This window comes from Anser cygnoides, chromosome W (genome assembly GCF_040182565.1).
Source record: "Anser cygnoides isolate HZ-2024a breed goose chromosome W, Taihu_goose_T2T_genome, whole genome shotgun sequence".
Classification (NCBI taxonomy): Eukaryota; Metazoa; Chordata; class Aves; order Anseriformes; family Anatidae; genus Anser; species Anser cygnoides.
This window is the reverse complement of record NC_089911.1, coordinates 14,461,931-14,481,518: the sequence shown is the minus strand read 5'-3', so window position 1 is coordinate 14,481,518 and position 19,588 is coordinate 14,461,931. Positions and strand designations below refer to the sequence as shown.

General features: G+C 55.4%; 1 protein-coding gene across 36 annotated transcripts in view; it reads right to left on the bottom strand.

The window, feature by feature from the left end:
• The window catches only part of LOC125181537 (uncharacterized), a 266,555-nt gene that overhangs the window by 198,953 nt on the left and 48,014 nt on the right, over window positions 1-19,588 (bottom strand). For 11 of the 36 annotated variants that reach the window (XM_066987197.1, XM_066987196.1, XM_066987200.1 and 8 more), the window contains 4 exons: window positions 16,516-16,621; window positions 14,219-14,265; window positions 8,088-8,193; window positions 6,255-7,384 (listed from right to left, as the gene is read on the bottom strand). In XM_066987197.1, the coding sequence (XP_066843298.1) occupies window positions 7,130-7,384; window positions 8,088-8,193; window positions 14,219-14,265; window positions 16,516-16,621 (514 nt within the window). In that variant the 3' untranslated portion in view covers window positions 6,255-7,129. Of the gene's footprint in view, window positions 1-3,116; window positions 5,832-6,254; window positions 7,385-8,087; window positions 8,194-9,630; window positions 12,954-14,218; window positions 15,813-16,515; window positions 16,622-19,588 lie in introns of those variants that run through there. The other 25 variants (XR_010827274.1, XR_010827275.1, XR_010827276.1 and 22 more) reach the window with 17 other exon arrangements.

Sequence of the window (19,588 nt, the reverse complement as noted above, 5' to 3'; positions counted from 1 at the left end):
CTATGCAACAGATATGATGCTCTGGGGCCCAAAAAAGGACAGTGTGCCACCAACAACAGTAATGGTCAAGACGAGGGAAAGGGCAACTGTAAAAAGGTGGACCAGCATGCTACTTGTCTAAGAACCAGTTCCACAAAAATGTACGGAAGGTGTTGGTAATTGGAAATTCCTCTCTGAGAGGCACTGAGGTGCCCATTTGCCACCCAGACAATCTCTTGAGGGAGGTCTGTTGCCTGCCCGGGGCCTGTATTTGTGACATCACAACGAGGCTACCGAGCTTGGTCAAGCTGGAGGACTATCACCTGTTCCTGCTCTTTCACGTAGGGACAACTGAGGCCATGACAAGGAGACTCGGAAACATCAAAAGGGACTTTATGTCCCTTGGAAAGATGCTGAAGGGATCAGAAGCACAAGTAGTGTTCTTCTCAATCCTCCCAGTCGGAGACTGGGACCCACGGAGGAGGCAGCGTACGGATCAGGTGAATGATTGGCTGCGTAGCTGGTGCCACGATCGAGGTTTCAATTTCTACAATCTCAGGCGTGCTTTTGAGAGATGGGGCATGCTGACACTGGATGGGGTGCACCAAGTGGGGCAAGAGCGTTTTGGGCAGCAAGCTGGCTAGACTCATTATCAGGGCTGGGCCTGTTCAGCCTTGAGAAGAGAAGACTGAGAGGGGATCTTATCAATGATTACAAATATCTTAAGTGTGGGAGACAGTGGGACTTGGCCACCCTCTTTTCAGTGGTTTGTGGGGATAGGACAAGGGGCAACGGCCAAAAACTGGAGCACAGGAAGTTCCGCACCAACACGCGAAAGAACTTCTTCACGGTGAGGGTGACGGAGCGCTGGAACAGGCTGCCCGGGGAGGTTGTGGAGTCTCCTTCTCCGGAGATATTCAAGGCCCGTCTGGACGCCTACCTGGGCAGCCTGCTCTAGGGAACCTGCTCTGGCAGGGGGGTTGGACCCGACGATCTCTTGAGGTCCCTTCCAACCCCTACGAATCTGTATATACAGGAGTAAAAATACACGTGTTGATAGCGATAGGACAAGGGGGAATGGTTTTAAACTAAGACAGGGGAGATTTAGCTTAGATATTAGGAGAAAGTTTTTCACTCAGAGGGTGGTGAGGCACTGGAACGGGTTGCCCAGAGAGGTTCTGGATGCCCCATCCCTGGAGGCATTCAAGGCCAGGCTGGACGCGGCTCTGGGCAGCCTGCTCTAGTGGTTGGCAACGCTGCCCAGAGCAGGGGGGTTGAAACTAGATGATCTTTAAGGTGCTTTTCAACCCAGGCCATTCTATGGTTCTATGATATGCTCTTTGAAAGCGTACAGGCTAAAGGAAGGGTCAAATTGGTGCCTCGGGGGCAAATTTCTTCGCCTTCTACGGTTGTCTAACAGTGCCTATTAAGCAAAGAGATTACCAATCATCTTCCTCCTCTACTTTCTCAGGAATTAAACACCTTTTGTGAAAGACTACAAGCGCTGATAACATTAGCTAGACCGACCCGGTGCTTATCGGCGCTCAGGGAGGTCGTGTGCCCTCGGGGCGCGGAGGGATCCGACCGGGAGGGAGGAAGTGGGCGCCCGAAAACGGGCTGGGCGGCTCCGCGGAGGGAAGCCGGGCCCTGCACGGCTGGGAAACGAGCTCCACAGAACGGTTGCTCCGATCATAGAATCATAGCATGGCTTGGCTTGGCAGGGACCTTACTTAAAGATCACCTAATTCCAACCCCCCCCCGCCCTGGGCAGGGACACCTTCCACTAGACCACGTTGCTCAAAGCCCCATCCAACCTGGCCTTAAACACTTCCAGGGACGGGGCATCCGCCACTTCTCCTGGCAACCCGTTCCAGTGCCTCACCCCCCTCTCAGGAAAGAATCTCTTCCAACTATCCAGTCTAAGTCTACCCTCTTTGAGTTTAAAACCATTACTCCTTGCCCTATCGCTCCTCTCCCTGACAAAGAGTCCCTCCCCAGCTTTCCTGTAGGGCCCCCCCTTTGGGTACTGGAAGGCCCCTCCAAGGTCTCCCCGGAGCCTTCTCTTCTCTCTCCAGGCTGAACCACCCCAACTCCCTCAGCCTGCCTTCCTGGGAGAGGTGCCCCAGCCCCCTGGTCATCTTCGTGGCCCTCCTCTGGACGCGTTCTAGTACGTCCCCGTCCTTCTTGTGCTGGGGGCCCCAGAGCTGAACACAGTACTTACTCTAGGTGGGGCCTCACAAGAGCACAGCAGCAGAGAGGGAGAATCACCTCCCTCGACTTGCCGGCCGCCCTCCTTTTGATGCGGCCCAGGATACGGGTGGCTTTCCGGGCTGCAAGCGTCCATTGCATTGCCGGCTCCGGTTGACGAGCTTCTCATCAACCAACGCCCCCAGGCCCTTCTCCTCAGAGCTGCTCTCCATCCATTCTCCGCCCAGCCTGGATTCGTGCTTAGGATTGCCCCGGACCAAATGCGGGACCTCGCGCTCGTAGCCCCAACTATTATTTATGACCCTATCAGCTCCACCCCAAACACGCTGGTGGCTTTTGGGCGCTGCTCCCCGCAGGCAGATCCCCGCTTTTGCCAGGGCAGGCCTTACCTTTTCAGAAGTTGCTCCACAACCTTCCCTGAGAGCCCCACTTCAACTGCTGGTGTTTCTAAGGGGGAAAGCTGCACCTCCCGCGCAGGGGGTGGCGGGGAGGAATACAAAGCCTGTGCTCAGCCCTGGCACATCACAACTGGGTTTGTGCTCAGCTGGGGAGGAGGCTTCTGGAAAAATAGGCAGTGCCCCCCAAGGCTGCCCAAGCGTGGTCCGCGGTGCCCTGCAGCAGCCCCAGGGAGAGCGGAGCTCAAACTGGCCCGACACGGCGGCAGGGACGTGGCCGTCCCCACACGCGCGGTTCCTGCCTGAGTAGGCCACAGCGCTTCTGCCTCTCTGACAGGCTTGGAGGGTAACGACATCAGAATACGCTCGCTTTAGTTTGAGGTTCCAGCCGCTACTGCCATCGGGATGGCACACGGGGACGGGGCTGGGGCTGGGGCTGGGGGCAGGCAACCACAGGCAGCTTTAACATCTCAGTCCTCCCCGTCGGCCATCTCCCAGCTACCACGCGGGCCACTCAGTGCGACCAGACACCAATTCACCCAAGGCAACAAAAATATTTACAGAGCTACACCTCTCCTCGTAACTGTTTGTTGTTTACGGCTGAAACCACTCCTGGGATAGGATATGCCACCTGGACTGAGCAAAGCCTTTGATACGGTCCCTCACCACATTCTTCTCTCTAAATTGGAGAGGTATGGATTTGAAGGATGGACTGCTGGGCGGATAAAGAATTGGTTGGCTGGTCGCAGCCAAAGGGTTGTGGTCAACGGCTCTATGTCTGGGTGGAGGCCGGTCACAAGCGGTGTCCCTCAGGGGTCGGCCTCGGGACCGGTGCTCTTCAACATCTTTAGCAATGACACAGACGACGGAATCGAGCAAGTTTGCAGATGACACCAAGCTGAGCGGTGCAGTCGATACAACAGAGGGAAGGGATGCCGTCCGGAGGGACCTGGACAGGCCGGAGAAGTGGGCCCATGAGAACCTAATGAGGTTCAACAAGGCCAAGTGCAAGGCGTTGACCTTGGGCTGGGGCAATCCCAGGTATTTCTATAGACTGGGAGAAGAAGAACTTGAGAGCAGCCCTGCGGAGAAGGACTTGGGGGTCCTGATGGACGAGAAGCTGGACACGAGCCAGCAGCGCGCGCTTGCAGCCCGGAAGGCCAACTGTGTCCTGGGCTGCATTAACAAAGGGGTGGCCAGCAGGGAGAGGGAGGTGATTATCCCCCTCTACCCTGCTCTTGGGAGACCCCACCTGGAATACTGCGTGCAGGCCTGGGGCCCCCAGCACAAGAAGGATGTGGAGCTCTTGGAAAGGTCAGTCTCACCTCCGTCCCTGGAAAGGTGTTGGAACAGCTGGAAAGGTGTTGGAACAGCTTGTTCTGGATGCCATCTCCAAGCCATTGGAAGAGAAGGAGGTTATGAGGAGTAGTCAGCATGGATTCACCAAGGGGAAATCGTGCTCGACCGACCTCGTTGCCTTCTATGATGGCATCACCAGCTGCGTTGATGGAGGGAGAGCAGTGGATGTCATCTACCTTGACTTTAGCAAGGCTTCCGATACTGTCTCCCACGACGTCCTGCTAGCAAAGCTGAGAAAGCGTGGGATAGACGAGTGGACGGTAAGGTGGGTTGAGACCTGGCTGACCGGCCGAGCTCAGAGGGTGGTGATCGGCGGCGCAGAGTCCGGCTGCAGCCCTGTGACTAGCGGTGTTCCCCAGGGGTCGGTGCTGGGTCCGGTCTTGTTCAACATCTTCATCGCCGACCTTGACGAGGGAATAGTGTCCACCCTCAGCAAGTACGCCGATGATACAAAGCTGGGAGGAGTGGCCGACACGCCAGAAGGCTGTGCTGCCATTCAGCGAGACCTGGGCGGGCTGGAGAGCTGGGCAGGAAGAAGCCAAATGAAGTTTAACAAGAGCAAGCGTAGAGTCCTGCACCTGGGAAGGAACAACCGCGTGTATCAGTACAGGCTGGGGGATGACCTGCTGGAGAGGAGCGCTGCGGAGAAGGACCCGGGGGTCCTGGTGGACGACAGGTTGACCATGAGCCAGCGGCGTGCCCTGGTGGCCAAGAAGGCCAATGGGATCCTGGCGTGCGTTAAAAGGAGCGTGGCCAGCAGGTCAAGGGAGGTGATCCTCCCCCTCTACTCTGCCTTGGGCAGGCCTCGCCTGGAGTACCGTGTCCGGTTCTGGGCTCCCCAGTACAAAAAGAGAGACAGGGATCTCCTGGAAAGAGTCCAGCGGAGGGCAACAAAGATGATACGGGGCCTGGAGCATCTCCCCTATGAGCAAAGACTGAGAGACCTGGGCCTGTTCAGCCTTGAGAAGAGAAGACTGAGAGGGGATCTTATCAATGATTACAAATATCTTAAGTGTGGGAGACAGTGGGACTTGGCCACCCTCTTTTCAGTGGTTTGTGGGGATAGGACAAGGGGCAACGGCCAAAAACTGGAGCACAGGAAGTTCCGCACCAACATGCGAAAGAACTTCTTCACGGTGAGGGTGACGGAGCGCTGGAACAGGCTGCCCGGGGAGGTTGTGGAGTCTCCTTCTCCGGAGATATTCAAGGCCCGTCTGGACGCCTACCTGGGCAGCCTGCTCTAGGGAACCTGCTCTGGCAGGGGGGTTGGACCCGACGATCTCTTGAGGTCCCTTCCAACCCCTACGAATCTGTATATACAGGAGTAAAAATACACGTGTTGATAGCGATAGGACAAGGGGGAATGGTTTTAAACTAAGACAGGGGAGATTTAGCTTAGATATTAGGAGAAAGTTTTTCACTCAGAGGGTGGTGAGGCACTGGAACGGGTTGCCCAGAGAGGTTCTGGATGCCCCATCCCTGGAGGCATTCAAGGCCAGGCTGGACGCGGCTCTGGGCAGCCTGCTCTAGTGGTTGGCAACGCTGCCCAGAGCAGGGGGGTTGAAACTAGATGATCTTTAAGGTGCTTTTCAACCCAGGCCATTCTATGGTTCTATGATATGCTCTTTGAAAGCGTACAGGCTAAAGGAAGGGTCAAATTGGTGCCTCGGGGGCAAATTTCTTCGCCTTCTACGGTTGTCTAACAGTGCCTATTAAGCAAAGAGATTACCAATCGTCTTCCTCCTCTACTTTCTCAGGAATTAAACACCTTTTGTGAAAGACTACAAGCGCTGATAGCATTAGCTAGACCGACTGGGGAACAGTTGAACACGTAAATACTTACTCAAGGTCCATTTGCACAGGTTTCTTTGAGCAGTTCCATGGGCTCTTCTACGTCAACAAAACAGACCAATGAAAGAGACCAAGGACAAATACAGAAACAGAACAGTTGATCAAGTGCCAATTTAAGAAGCTTTCCCTGAAAGGGCAACAGCATCTCCACCTCCACCCACCCCTCCCCTCCCCTCCCCTCCCCTCCCCTCCCCTCCCCCCCCCCCCCCCCCCCCAAGTAGTTGACTTCCACAACTATTTTCATCTGACCCCGCAAACGGCAAATTCTATATTACTTCGAGTAGAACAAGGGCTGTTTCTTGTTTCGGTTTGGTTTTTATCATTCAGCTTCTTCAAAAGACTTTAGTCATTCACAGCTGCAATCGTTAACCCCGCAAACAGATCCAGTAACAAAGATCATTCCTCCTGCTAAGGAATCGAGTTTCTTTGTGAGGAACGGAGTCACAAAAATCATTTCATTAGCAAGTTTCAAACACTAAAAATATTTAATAGCATTTTAACGCTCCCACGCTCCAGTAAGCCTTGAACGTAACCGCAATTAAACAAGGAGCACAGCAAAGCCAGAGGTCTAACAAAGCACGAGAGGTGATCGCATTTAAACGCCTTATGGTGCCTTTAGCTAATCCTTCTTCTAGTTCCTGAACAACGGACTTCGTTTAGGAAAAAAAAAGACTCTAAAAATACATACAAAAAAATAAAGGGAACGGCAGCCGAGTCTTGAACGTTCAGAAGCCGACTCAAGCATCCCAGAGCCTTCTACGCTTTGAAAAGCGTCTGTGGGAGAAATTACTTCTCGAAGTTGCGAAACCCACGACTGAAAAGAAAGCGGTAGCAAAACTCCTACGGTAGTCAAGAACAGGCTGACAAGCACCTGTCAGAAATCACACCGGGTAGAGTTTATTCTGCCTCCTCGGGACAGGGGCAGACAACAGACGATGCCTGGAAGCTTTCTTCCAACCTTATTCTTCTCTGGTTCTACATCTGCCAGTCCTCGATGCGGCTGTTTCGCAATAAAAGCACGCCCTTTTATTTGGGAGCAGGGGGAAGATAGCAAGGCCTCAAACACACAGCACATCCTAGATCGTCTTAGGGAGATGGAGACCCACAGGACCGCCGAGCGCTTCTATCTTCGCGTTTCAAATGACTGGGCAAACCACCATCTACACGACACTGTCAACAGACCGAAACATTCTTTTAACTTGCAGAACTATTTCCATCGGCAAGACACACAAGACAGAGGTCATATCCCCATGCTCCATCTTTATTGTGCAAGTGCTGCTCAAAGCTCTTTATTACCCTCCATAGACAGCCGTCCAGGAAAAAAAAAAAAAAAAAAATCATACGTCAACAGGGGCTAGATTGACGGGCAACATATGAAACCTACTCGGCGGCGACCCGTACGCGTGCAGTGACGCCTGCGGTGCAAAAACCTTAGCCAGGAGGCCGGCCCAACTGACCGCCACCCAGAATACGTAGATGTACACGACAGCCCGAAGGGCCCGAGGGTGGGCATTCACAGCCATCCGGAATCCATTGGTCAGGTCCAGGTTAGCAGCACACTTCTTGCCAACAACCATTACACGCCCAAGAAGCTGGAAAAAGGAAATAACGTTACCTAACATAACGTGCCACGACGCACAGAACGAACGCGAGCGGAGAACCATCCACAGAACACGGTTAGCTAATCCTTCACGATTCAACCGCTGCTCTTTGAATTACCCTCTAGACAGGAACAGACTACAAAACAGTCACAGAAGCTAAATTTGTCTCGGGGGTTAAAGCCCCCGTCATAGCTTCGGGCAACGTAAGCCGCTCTGGCGGAAAATAAAAGCTTCACGGTGCCTTTTCTTTTGCGTGGCCTCACAAAGCCTTGGAACTTGACTTGCATAGCTAACAGCGAAACAAACACCCAGCGCCGCTCAACCAGCTTTCCCTTTCCTCGCCTCTGACCTGCCCAAACCCCAAGCCCTCTTCTGCATAGTCAAAGTACCACCGCCGCTGTCTGGAAACCGTGAAAACGGGCATCAGACCGTACTTCGGAACAACACTGCTTTTTGCACTACAAGCGCGTAGCCGGAGACCAGCATCGCTTTATATCGCCGCTCTTAGTCAAAAAGCTCAACTCCATTACAAGCTAGAGGCAAAAGACTACAGCATCGGAAAACCCAAAATAGCCTACTGTGCGCCCCTCCGCAACATCCAGAGGAAAAGAGGGGACGGGAAAGAGTCTAGGAAGTTACAAACTAGTTACAGGTACAGCCAGCCTAGCGAAAAGAAAGCTCCCACAGTACTCACGGGTCCGCCAGAATCTTCTGCTTCACATAACCGGACAACTGCCTTCTCAGGAAGGACTAGGAAAAAACACTGGAGCCTGAGGCGAACTATCACGGAACGCAAGGCGCTGGAGGAAGAGTAAACAGTTACAACGCAGTCAGCTTCAGAGAAAGGCAACAGCTTAAGCAAATCACTATGCCCCACCGAACTCGTCCTACCGAAGCAGATTATCAGGTACCCCAAACGCGCACGACAAAACAGCGATTCTTCTTAAGCGATCTTTGAATAGGCAAAGTTCTCTACCTTCTACACGCAAAACACACAAGCGGCAAACAATTGCTAACTGTCCTTCAGTTATGTCCAAATATTGCCTCGGCCAGAGGTAGGAAGGCATCTTCAAAGAACCCGGAGTAATCCGGCTGAGGCTGTATAAACTCTCCGTCCTCGATAACGCCACGTACTCAGGGGAAAGAACATTCCAAGTTAGCCCGTTACGGCCGGCTCTACGTCAGACACCTCCAGACCGAGGCCAAGGTATCACCTGCGAAACACGAATACCACCGATCTGTAGGAAACCATCGACTCGCAACTAATTGCGAGGGAACTCCCCAAATCACCAGCAGACCGAAACTGCATACGGCACCAGAAGCAGGATCCAGCACGCAAGGTGACGGGGGCAACGAGACAGCCGAGTACTTCAGATTAGCGACTTCCGGCAGTTTTATTTATTTTAGATGCGACTGAAACAGCGCCGATAAGACTCGATTCCACAGATGCTTTGCACTTCTTACTCACCATCGCCTTTCACTGCGCGACAATCGAGAATTACGAGCCTTCCTCACACTTCTCCCCCCTATAACATCGCTCAACTGTGAAACAGGCCTTCGGTACAGCGAGCTAAGCAAATTCAAGACCATTCGCTATAGCCAACTACACTCCAAAAGCAGTTCTAAGTTCCCCCCCCGCCTCAAGTGAGGACCAGCAGCCTGCGGGATTGACTGGCTTCTAGATGTTTAAGAAAGCTAGGAAAAGCTGCAATTCTTCCCTTTCACAAGCCACTTTGGAGAGAGCGTGCGCTCGCGTGCGCGGTGGGGGTGGTGCCATAACCAAAGCCTAGCACGGCCGAGCCGGGGCGTCTCTAGAACGCTGTCACGAGGCGCATCAAGACCTGCGTTTCTGCTACGCAGAAATGACTGATTACGGTCACTACTGCGATGCTCGCTGCCTATACGCAGGCAGTCCGAACCCCCAAGGAGACCGACTGCGCCGGCGACCCAGTACGCGCCGTGGCACCCCGGGGGCAGGCGGGACGCGCACCGAAGAAGCGCGGGGTTTTAGAGGCGCTGCAGTAGAGAGCGCCACGAGCCGGAGAGACCCCGACCGACCGACCGACCGACCGTCCGTCCGTCCGTCCCTCCCTGCCTCCCTCCCTCCCTCCCGCAGCAAGGCCACCACCCGCCCTGCCGCACTCCCGGGACCCGCGACGGGCCCTCGTTTCAGAGGGCCTGCGAGCGGCCGAGGGAAGGAAGGAAAGAGAAGACTCGCACGACGACGCCGCGGCTACCTCCTCGCCCACGACCGCTCATCCTCACGGAGAACGTTGGCGGGGACCTCCTTGCCCTTGCAGGCGACCTCTCCGAAAGCGGCTGCAGCGGCAGCGCCGCCGCCGGGCCAGGCGGCCTGCGCCCTAACGATCCCGTCGGCCATGACGGCGCCCGCTCGGTACAACGCCCCCTCCCTTCCCGCACTCGGCCCGGCCCTCCGCGGCGCTCATTGGGCCGACAGATCGCCGCCGACCGCTCCCGCGCCTCGATTGGCTGCCTCGCCTGCCCTCTTCCCTTGTCCCCGCCCTCTCGGCGGCTCCGCTCCCGTCGACCCGGTGCTTATCGGCGCTCAGGGAGGTCGCGTGCCCTCGGGGCGCGGAGGGATCCGACCGGGAGGGAGGAAGTGGGCGCCCGAAAACGGGCTGGGCGGCTCCGCGGAGGGAAGCCGGGCCCTGCACGGCTGGGAAACGAGCTCCACAGAACGGTTGCTCCGATCATAGAATCATAGCATGGCTTGGCTTGGCAGGGACCTTACTTAAAGATCACCTAATTCCAACCCCCCCGCCCTGGGCAGGGACACCTTCCACTAGACCACGTTGCTCAAAGCCCCATCCAACCTGGCCTTAAACACTTCCAGGGACGGGGCATCCGCCACTTCTCCTGGCAACCCGTTCCAGTGCCTCACCCCCCTCTCAGGAAAGAATCTCTTCCAACTATCCAGTCTAAGTCTACCCTCTTTGAGTTTAAAACCATTACTCCTTGCCCTATCGCTCCTCTCCCTGACAAAGAGTCCCTCCCCAGCTTTCCTGTAGGGCCCCCCCTTTGGGTACTGGAAGGCCCCTCCAAGGTCTCCCCGGAGCCTTCTCTTCTCTCTCCAGGCTGAACCACCCCAACTCCCTCAGCCTGCCTTCCTGGGAGAGGTGCCCCAGCCCCCTGGTCATCTTCGTGGCCCTCCTCTGGACGCGTTCTAGTACGTCCCCGTCCTTCTTGTGCTGGGGGCCCCAGAGCTGAACACAGTACTTACTCTAGGTGGGGCCTCACAAGAGCACAGCAGCAGAGAGGGAGAATCACCTCCCTCGACTTGCCGGCCGCCCTCCTTTTGATGCGGCCCAGGATACGGGTGGCTTTCCGGGCTGCAAGCGTCCATTGCATTGCCGGCTCCGGTTGACGAGCTTCTCATCAACCAACGCCCCCAGGCCCTTCTCCTCAGAGCTGCTCTCCATCCATTCTCCGCCCAGCCTGGATTCGTGCTTAGGATTGCCCCGGACCAAATGCGGGACCTCGCGCTCGTAGCCCCAACTATTATTTATGACCCTATCAGCTCCACCCCAAACACGCTGGTGGCTTTTGGGCGCTGCTCCCCGCAGGCAGATCCCCGCTTTTGCCAGGGCAGGCCTTACCTTTTCAGAAGTTGCTCCACAACCTTCCCTGAGAGCCCCACTTCAACTGCTGGTGTTTCTAAGGGGGAAAGCTGCACCTCCCGCGCACGGGGTGGCGGGGAGGAATACAAAGCCTGTGCTCAGCCCTGGCACATCACAACTGGGTTTGTGCTCAGCTGGGGAGGAGGCTTCTGGAAAAATAGGCAGTGCCCCCCAAGGCTGCCCAAGCGTGGTCCGCGGTGCCCTGCAGCAGCCCCAGGGAGAGCGGAGCTCAAACTGGCCCGACACGGCGGCAGGGACGTGGCCGTCCCCACACGCGCGGTTCCTGCCTGAGTAGGCCACAGCGCTTCTGCCTCTCTGACAGGCTTGGAGGGTAACGACATCAGAATACGCTCGCTTTAGTTTGAGGTTCCAGCCGCTACTGCCATCGGGATGGCACACGGGGACGGGGCTGGGGCTGGGGCTGGGGGCAGGCAACCACAGGCAGCTTTAACATCTCAGTCCTCCCCGTCGGCCATCTCCCAGCTACCACGCGGGCCACTCAGTGCGACCAGACACCAATTCACCCAAGGCAACAAAAATATTTACAGAGCTACACCTCTCCTCGTAACTGTTTGTTGTTTACGGCTGAAACCACTCCTGGGATAGGATATGCCACCTGGACTGAGCAAAGCCTTTGATACGGTCCCTCACCACATTCTTCTCTCTAAATTGGAGAGGTATGGATTTGAAGGATGGACTGCTGGGCGGATAAAGAATTGGTTGGCTGGTCGCAGCCAAAGGGTTGTGGTCAACGGCTCTATGTCTGGGTGGAGGCCGGTCACAAGCGGTGTCCCTCAGGGGTCGGCCTCGGGACCGGTGCTCTTCAACATCTTTAGCAATGACACAGACGACGGAATCGAGCAAGTTTGCAGATGACACCAAGCTGAGCGGTGCAGTCGATACAACAGAGGGAAGGGATGCCGTCCGGAGGGACCTGGACAGGCCGGAGAAGTGGGCCCATGAGAACCTAATGAGGTTCAACAAGGCCAAGTGCAAGGCGTTGACCTTGGGCTGGGGCAATCCCAGGTATTTCTATAGACTGGGAGAAGAAGAACTTGAGAGCAGCCCTGCGGAGAAGGACTTGGGGGTCCTGATGGACGAGAAGCTGGACACGAGCCAGCAGCGCGCGCTTGCAGCCCGGAAGGCCAACTGTGTCCTGGGCTGCATTAACAAAGGGGTGGCCAGCAGGGAGAGGGAGGTGATTATCCCCCTCTACCCTGCTCTTGGGAGACCCCACCTGGAATACTGCGTGCAGGCCTGGGGCCCCCAGCACAAGAAGGATGTGGAGCTCTTGGAAAGGTCAGTCTCACCTCCGTCCCTGGAAAGGTGTTGGAACAGCTGGAAAGGTGTTGGAACAGCTTGTTCTGGATGCCATCTCCAAGCCATTGGAAGAGAAGGAGGTTATGAGGAGTAGTCAGCATGGATTCACCAAGGGGAAATCGTGCTCGACCGACCTCGTTGCCTTCTATGATGGCATCACCAGCTGCGTTGATGGAGGGAGAGCAGTGGATGTCATCTACCTTGACTTTAGCAAGGCTTCCGATACTGTCTCCCACGACGTCCTGCTAGCAAAGCTGAGAAAGCGTGGGATAGACGAGTGGACGGTAAGGTGGGTTGAGACCTGGCTGACCGGCCGAGCTCAGAGGGTGGTGATCGGCGGCGCAGAGTCCGGCTGCAGCCCTGTGACTAGCGGTGTTCCCCAGGGGTCGGTGCTGGGTCCGGTCTTGTTCAACATCTTCATCGCCGACCTTGACGAGGGAATAGTGTCCACCCTCAGCAAGTACGCCGATGATACAAAGCTGGGAGGAGTGGCCGACACGCCAGAAGGCTGTGCTGCCATTCAGCGAGACCTGGGCGGGCTGGAGAGCTGGGCAGGAAGAAGCCAAATGAAGTTTAACAAGAGCAAGCGTAGAGTCCTGCACCTGGGAAGGAACAACCGCGTGTATCAGTACAGGCTGGGGGATGACCTGCTGGAGAGGAGCGCTGCGGAGAAGGACCCGGGGGTCCTGGTGGACGACAGGTTGACCATGAGCCAGCGGCGTGCCCTGGTGGCCAAGAAGGCCAACGGGATCCTGGCGTGCGTTAAAAGGAGCGTGGCCAGCAGGTCAAGGGAGGTGATCCTCCCCCTCTACTCTGCCTTGGGCAGGCCTCGCCTGGAGTACCGTGTCCGGTTCTGGGCTCCCCAGTACAAAAAGAGAGACAGGGATCTCCTGGAAAGAGTCCAGCGGAGGGCAACAAAGATGATACGGGGCCTGGAGCATCTCCCCTATGAGCAAAGACTGAGAGACCTGGGCCTGTTCAGCCTTGAGAAGAGAAGACTGAGAGGGGATCTTATCAATGATTACAAATATCTTAAGTGTGGGAGACAGTGGGACTTGGCCACCCTCTTTTCAGTGGTTTGTGGGGATAGGACAAGGGGCAACGGCCAAAAACTGGAGCACAGGAAGTTCCGCACCAACATGCGAAAGAACTTCTTCACGGTGAGGGTGACGGAGCGCTGGAACAGGCTGCCCGGGGAGGTTGTGGAGTCTCCTTCTCCGGAGATATTCAAGGCCCGTCTGGACGCCTACCTGGGCAGCCTGCTCTAGGGAACCTGCTCTGGCAGGGGGGTTGGACCCGACGATCTCTTGAGGTCCCTTCCAACCCCTACGAATCTGTATATACAGGAGTAAAAATACACGTGTTGATAGCGATAGGACAAGGGGGAATGGTTTTAAACTAAGACAGGGGAGATTTAGCTTAGATATTAGGAGAAAGTTTTTCACTCAGAGGGTGGTGAGGCACTGGAACGGGTTGCCCAGAGAGGTTCTGGATGCCCCATCCCTGGAGGCATTCAAGGCCAGGCTGGACGCGGCTCTGGGCAGCCTGCTCTAGTGGTTGGCAACGCTGCCCAGAGCAGGGGGGTTGAAACTAGATGATCTTTAAGGTGCTTTTCAACCCAGGCCATTCTATGGTTCTATGATATGCTCTTTGAAAGCGTACAGGCTAAAGGAAGGGTCAAATTGGTGCCTCGGGGGCAAATTTCTTCGCCTTCTACGGTTGTCTAACAGTGCCTATTAAGCAAAGAGATTACCAATCGTCTTCCTCCTCTACTTTCTCAGGAATTAAACACCTTTTGTGAAAGACTACAAGCGCTGATAGCATTAGCTAGACCGACTGGGGAACAGTTGAACACGTAAATACTTACTCAAGGTCCATTTGCACAGGTTTCTTTGAGCAGTTCCATGGGCTCTTCTACGTCAACAAAACAGACCAATGAAAGAGACCAAGGACAAATACAGAAACAGAACAGTTGATCAAGTGCCAATTTAAGAAGCTTTCCCTGAAAGGGCAACAGCATCTCCACCTCCACCCACCCCTCCCCTCCCCTCCCTCCCCTCCCCTCCCCCCCCCCCCCCCCCCCCAAGTAGTTGACTTCCACAACTATTTTCATCTGACCCCGCAAACGGCAAATTCTATATTACTTCGAGTAGAACAAGGGCTGTTTCTTGTTTCGGTTTGGTTTTTATCATTCAGCTTCTTCAAAAGACTTTAGTCATTCACAGCTGCAATCGTTAACCCCGCAAACAGATCCAGTAACAAAGATCATTCCTCCTGCTAAGGAATCGAGTTTCTTTGTGAGGAACGGAGTCACAAAAATCATTTCATTAGCAAGTTTCAAACACTAAAAATATTTAATAGCATTTTAACGCTCCCACGCTCCAGTAAGCCTTGAACGTAACCGCAATTAAACAAGGAGCACAGCAAAGCCAGAGGTCTAACAAAGCACGAGAGGTGATCGCATTTAAACGCCTTATGGTGCCTTTAGCTAATCCTTCTTCTAGTTCCTGAACAACGGACTTCGTTTAGGAAAAAAAAAGACTCTAAAAATACATACAAAAAAATAAAGGGAACGGCAGCCGAGTCTTGAACGTTCAGAAGCCGACTCAAGCATCCCAGAGCCTTCTACGCTTTGAAAAGCGTCTGTGGGAGAAATTACTTCTCGAAGTTGCGAAACCCACGACTGAAAAGAAAGCGGTAGCAAAACTCCTACGGTAGTCAAGAACAGGCTGACAAGCACCTGTCAGAAATCACACCGGGTAGAGTTTATTCTGCCTCCTCGGGACAGGGGCAGACAACAGACGATGCCTGGAAGCTTTCTTCCAACCTTATTCTTCTCTGGTTCTACATCTGCCAGTCCTCGATGCGGCTGTTTCGCAATAAAAGCACGCCCTTTTATTTGGGAGCAGGGGGAAGATAGCAAGGCCTCAAACACACAGCACATCCTAGATCGTCTTAGGGAGATGGAGACCCACAGGACCGCCGAGCGCTTCTATCTTCGCGTTTCAAATGACTGGGCAAACCACCATCTACACGACACTGTCAACAGACCGAAACATTCTTTTAACTTGCAGAACTATTTCCATCGGCAAGACACACAAGACAGAGGTCATATCCCCATGCTCCATCTTTATTGTGCAAGTGCTGCTCAAAGCTCTTTATTACCCTCCATAGACAGCCGTCCAGGAAAAAAAAAAAAAAAAAAATCATACGTCAACAGGGGCTAGATTGACGGGCAACATATGAAACCTACTCGGCGGCGACCCGTACGCGTGCAGTGACGCCTGCGGTGCAAAAACCTTAGCCAGGAGGCCGGCCCAACTGACCGCCACCCAGAATACGTAGATGTACACGACAGCCCGAAGGGCCCGAGGGTGGGCATTCACAGCCATCCGGAATCCATTGGTCAGGTCCAGGTTAGCAGCACACTTCTTGCCAACAACCATTACACGCCCAAGAAGCTGGAAAAAGGAAATAACGTTACCTAACATAACGTGCCACGACGCACAGAACGAACGCGAGCGGAGAACCATCCACAGAACACGGTTAGCTAATCCTTCACGATTCAACCGCTGCTCTTTGAATTACCCTCTAGACAGGAACAGACTACAAAACAGTCACAGAAGCTAAATTTGTCTCGGGGGTTAAAGCCCCCGTCATAGCTTCGGGCAACGTAAGCCGCTCTGGCGGAAAATAAAAGCTTCACGGTGCCTTTTCTTTTGCGTGGCCTCACAAAGCCTTGGAACTTGACTTGCATAGCTAACAGCGAAACAAACACCCAGCGCCGCTCAACCAGCTTTCCCTTTCCTCGCCTCTGACCTGCCCAAACCCCAAGCCCTCTTCTGCATAGTCAAAGTACCACCGCCGCTGTCTGGAAACCGTGAAAACGGGCATCAGACCGTACTTCGGAACAACACTGCTTTTTGCACTACAAGCGCGTAGCCGGAGACCAGCATCGCTTTATATCGCCGCTCTTAGTCAAAAAGCTCAACTCCATTACAAGCTAGAGGCAAAAGACTACAGCATCGGAAAACCCAAAATAGCCTACTGTGCGCCCCTCCGCAACATCCAGAGGAAAAGAGGGGACGGGAAAGAGTCTAGGAAGTTACAAACTAGTTACAGGTACAGCCAGCCTAGCGAAAAGAAAGCTCCCACAGTACTCACGGGTCCGCCAGAATCTTCTGCTTCACATAACCGGACAACTGCCTTCTCAGGAAGGACTAGGAAAAAACACTGGAGCCTGAGGCGAACTATCACGGAACGCAAGGCGCTGGAGGAAGAGTAAACAGTTACAACGCAGTCAGCTTCAGAGAAAGGCAACAGCTTAAGCAAATCACTATGCCCCACCGAACTCGTCCTACCGAAGCAGATTATCAGGTACCCCAAACGCGCACGACAAAACAGCGATTCTTCTTAAGCGATCTTTGAATAGGCAAAGTTCTCTACCTTCTACACGCAAAACACACAAGCGGCAAACAATTGCTAACTGTCCTTCAGTTATGTCCAAATATTGCCTCGGCCAGAGGTAGGAAGGCATCTTCAAAGAACCCGGAGTAATCCGGCTGAGGCTGTATAAACTCTCCGTCCTCGATAACGCCACGTACTCAGGGGAAAGAACATTCCAAGTTAGCCCGTTACGGCCGGCTCTACGTCAGACACCTCCAGACCGAGGCCAAGGTATCACCTGCGAAACACGAATACCACCGATCTGTAGGAAACCATCGACTCGCAACTAATTGCGAGGGAACTCCCCAAATCACCAGCAGACCGAAACTGCATACGGCACCAGAAGCAGGATCCAGCACGCAAGGTGACGGGGGCAACGAGACAGCCGAGTACTTCAGATTAGCGACTTCCGGCAGTTTTATTTATTTTAGATGCGACTGAAACAGCGCCGATAAGACTCGATTCCACAGATGCTTTGCACTTCTTACTCACCATCGCCTTTCACTGCGCGACAATCGAGAATTACGAGCCTTCCTCACACTTCTCCCCCCTATAACATCGCTCAACTGTGAAACAGGCCTTCGGTACAGCGAGCTAAGCAAATTCAAGACCATTCGCTATAGCCAACTACACTCCAAAAGCAGTTCTAAGTTCCCCCCCCGCCTCAAGTGAGGACCAGCAGCCTGCGGGATTGACTGGCTTCTAGATGTTTAAGAAAGCTAGGAAAAGCTGCAATTCTTCCCTTTCACAAGCCACTTTGGAGAGAGCGTGCGCTCGCGTGCGCGGTGGGGGTGGTGCCATAACCAAAGCCTAGCACGGCCGAGCCGGGGCGTCTCTAGAACGCTGTCACGAGGCGCATCAAGACCTGCGTTTCTGCTACGCAGAAATGACTGATTACGGTCACTACTGCGATGCTCGCTGCCTATACGCAGGCAGTCCGAACCCCCAAGGAGACCGACTGCGCCGGCGACCCAGTACGCGCCGTGGCACCCCGGGGGCAGGCGGGACGCGCACCGAAGAAGCGCGGGGTTTTAGAGGCGCTGCAGTAGAGAGCGCCACGAGCCGGAGAGACCCCGACCGACCGACCGACCGTCCGTCCGTCCGTCCGTCCCTCCCTGCCTCCCTCCCTCCCTCCCGCAGCAAGGCCACCACCCGCCCTGCCGCACTCCCGGGACCCGCGACGGGCCCTCGTTTCAGAGGGCCTGCGAGCGGCCGAGGGAAGGAAGGAAAGAGAAGACTCGCACGACGACGCCGCGGCTACCTCCTCGCCCACGACCGCTCATCCTCACGGAGAACGTTGGCGGGGACCTCCTTGCCCTTGCAGGCGACCTCTCCGAAAGCGGCTGCAGCGGCAGCGCCGCCGCCGGGCCAGGCGGCCTGCGCCCTAACGATCCCGTCGGCCATGACGGCGCCCGCTCGGTACAACGCCCCCTCCCTTCCCGCACTCGGCCCGGCCCTCCGCGGCGCTCATTGGGCCGACAGATCGCCGCCGACCGCTCCCGCGCCTCGATTGGCTGCCTCGCCTGCCCTCTTCCCTTGTCCCCGCCCTCTCGGCGGCTCCGCTCCCGTCGACCCGGTGCTTATCGGCGCTCAGGGAGGTCGCGTGCCCTCGGGGCGCGGAGGGATCCGACCGGGAGGGAGGAAGTGGGCGCCCGAAAACGGGCTGGGCGGCTCCGCGGAGGGAAGCCGGGCCCTGCACGGCTGGGAAACGAGCTCCACAGAACGGTTGCTCCGATCATAGAATCATAGCATGGCTTGGCTTGGCAGGGACCTTACTTAAAGATCACCTAATTCCAACCCCCCCGCCCTGGGCAGGGACACCTTCCACTAGACCACGTTGCTCAAAGCCCCATCCAACCTGGCCTTAAACACTTCCAGGGACGGGGCATCCGCCACTTCTCCTGGCAACCCGTTCCAGTGCCTCACCCCCCTCTCAGGAAAGAATCTCTTCCAACTATCCAGTCTAAGTCTACCCTCTTTGAGTTTAAAACCATTACTCCTTGCCCTATCGCTCCTCTCCCTGACAAAGAGTCCCTCCCCAGCTTTCCTGTAGGGCCCCCCCTTTGGGTACTGGAAGGCCCCTCCAAGGTCTCCCCGGAGCCTTCTCTTCTCTCTCCAGGCTGAACCACCCCAACTCCCTCAGCCTGCCTTCCTGGGAGAGGTGCCCCAGCCCCCTGGTCATCTTCGTGGCCCTCCTCTGGACGCGTTCTAGTACGTCCCCGTCCTTCTTGTGCTGGGGGCCCCAGAGCTGAACACAGTACTTACTCTAGGTGGGGCCTCACAAGAGCACAGCAGCAGAGAGGGAGAATCACCTCCCTCGACTTGCCGGCCGCCCTCCTTTTGATGCGGCCCAGGATACGGGTGGCTTTCCGGGCTGCAAGCGTCCATTGCATTGCCGGCTCCGGTTGACGAGCTTCTCATCAACCAACGCCCCCAGGCCCTTCTCCTCAGAGCTGCTCTCCATCCATTCTCCGCCCAGCCTGGATTCGTGCTTAGGATTGCCCCGGACCAAATGCGGGACCTCGCGCTCGTAGCCCCAACTATTATTTATGACCCTATCAGCTCCACCCCAAACACGCTGGTGGCTTTTGGGCGCTGCTCCCCGCAGGCAGATCCCCGCTTTTGCCAGGGCAGGCCTTACCTTTTCAGAAGTTGCTCCACAACCTTCCCTGAGAGCCCCACTTCAACTGCTGGTGTTTCTAAGGGGGAAAGCTGCACCTCCCGCGCACGGGGTGGCGGGGAGGAATACAAAGCCTGTGCTCAGCCCTGGCACATCACAACTGGGTTTGTG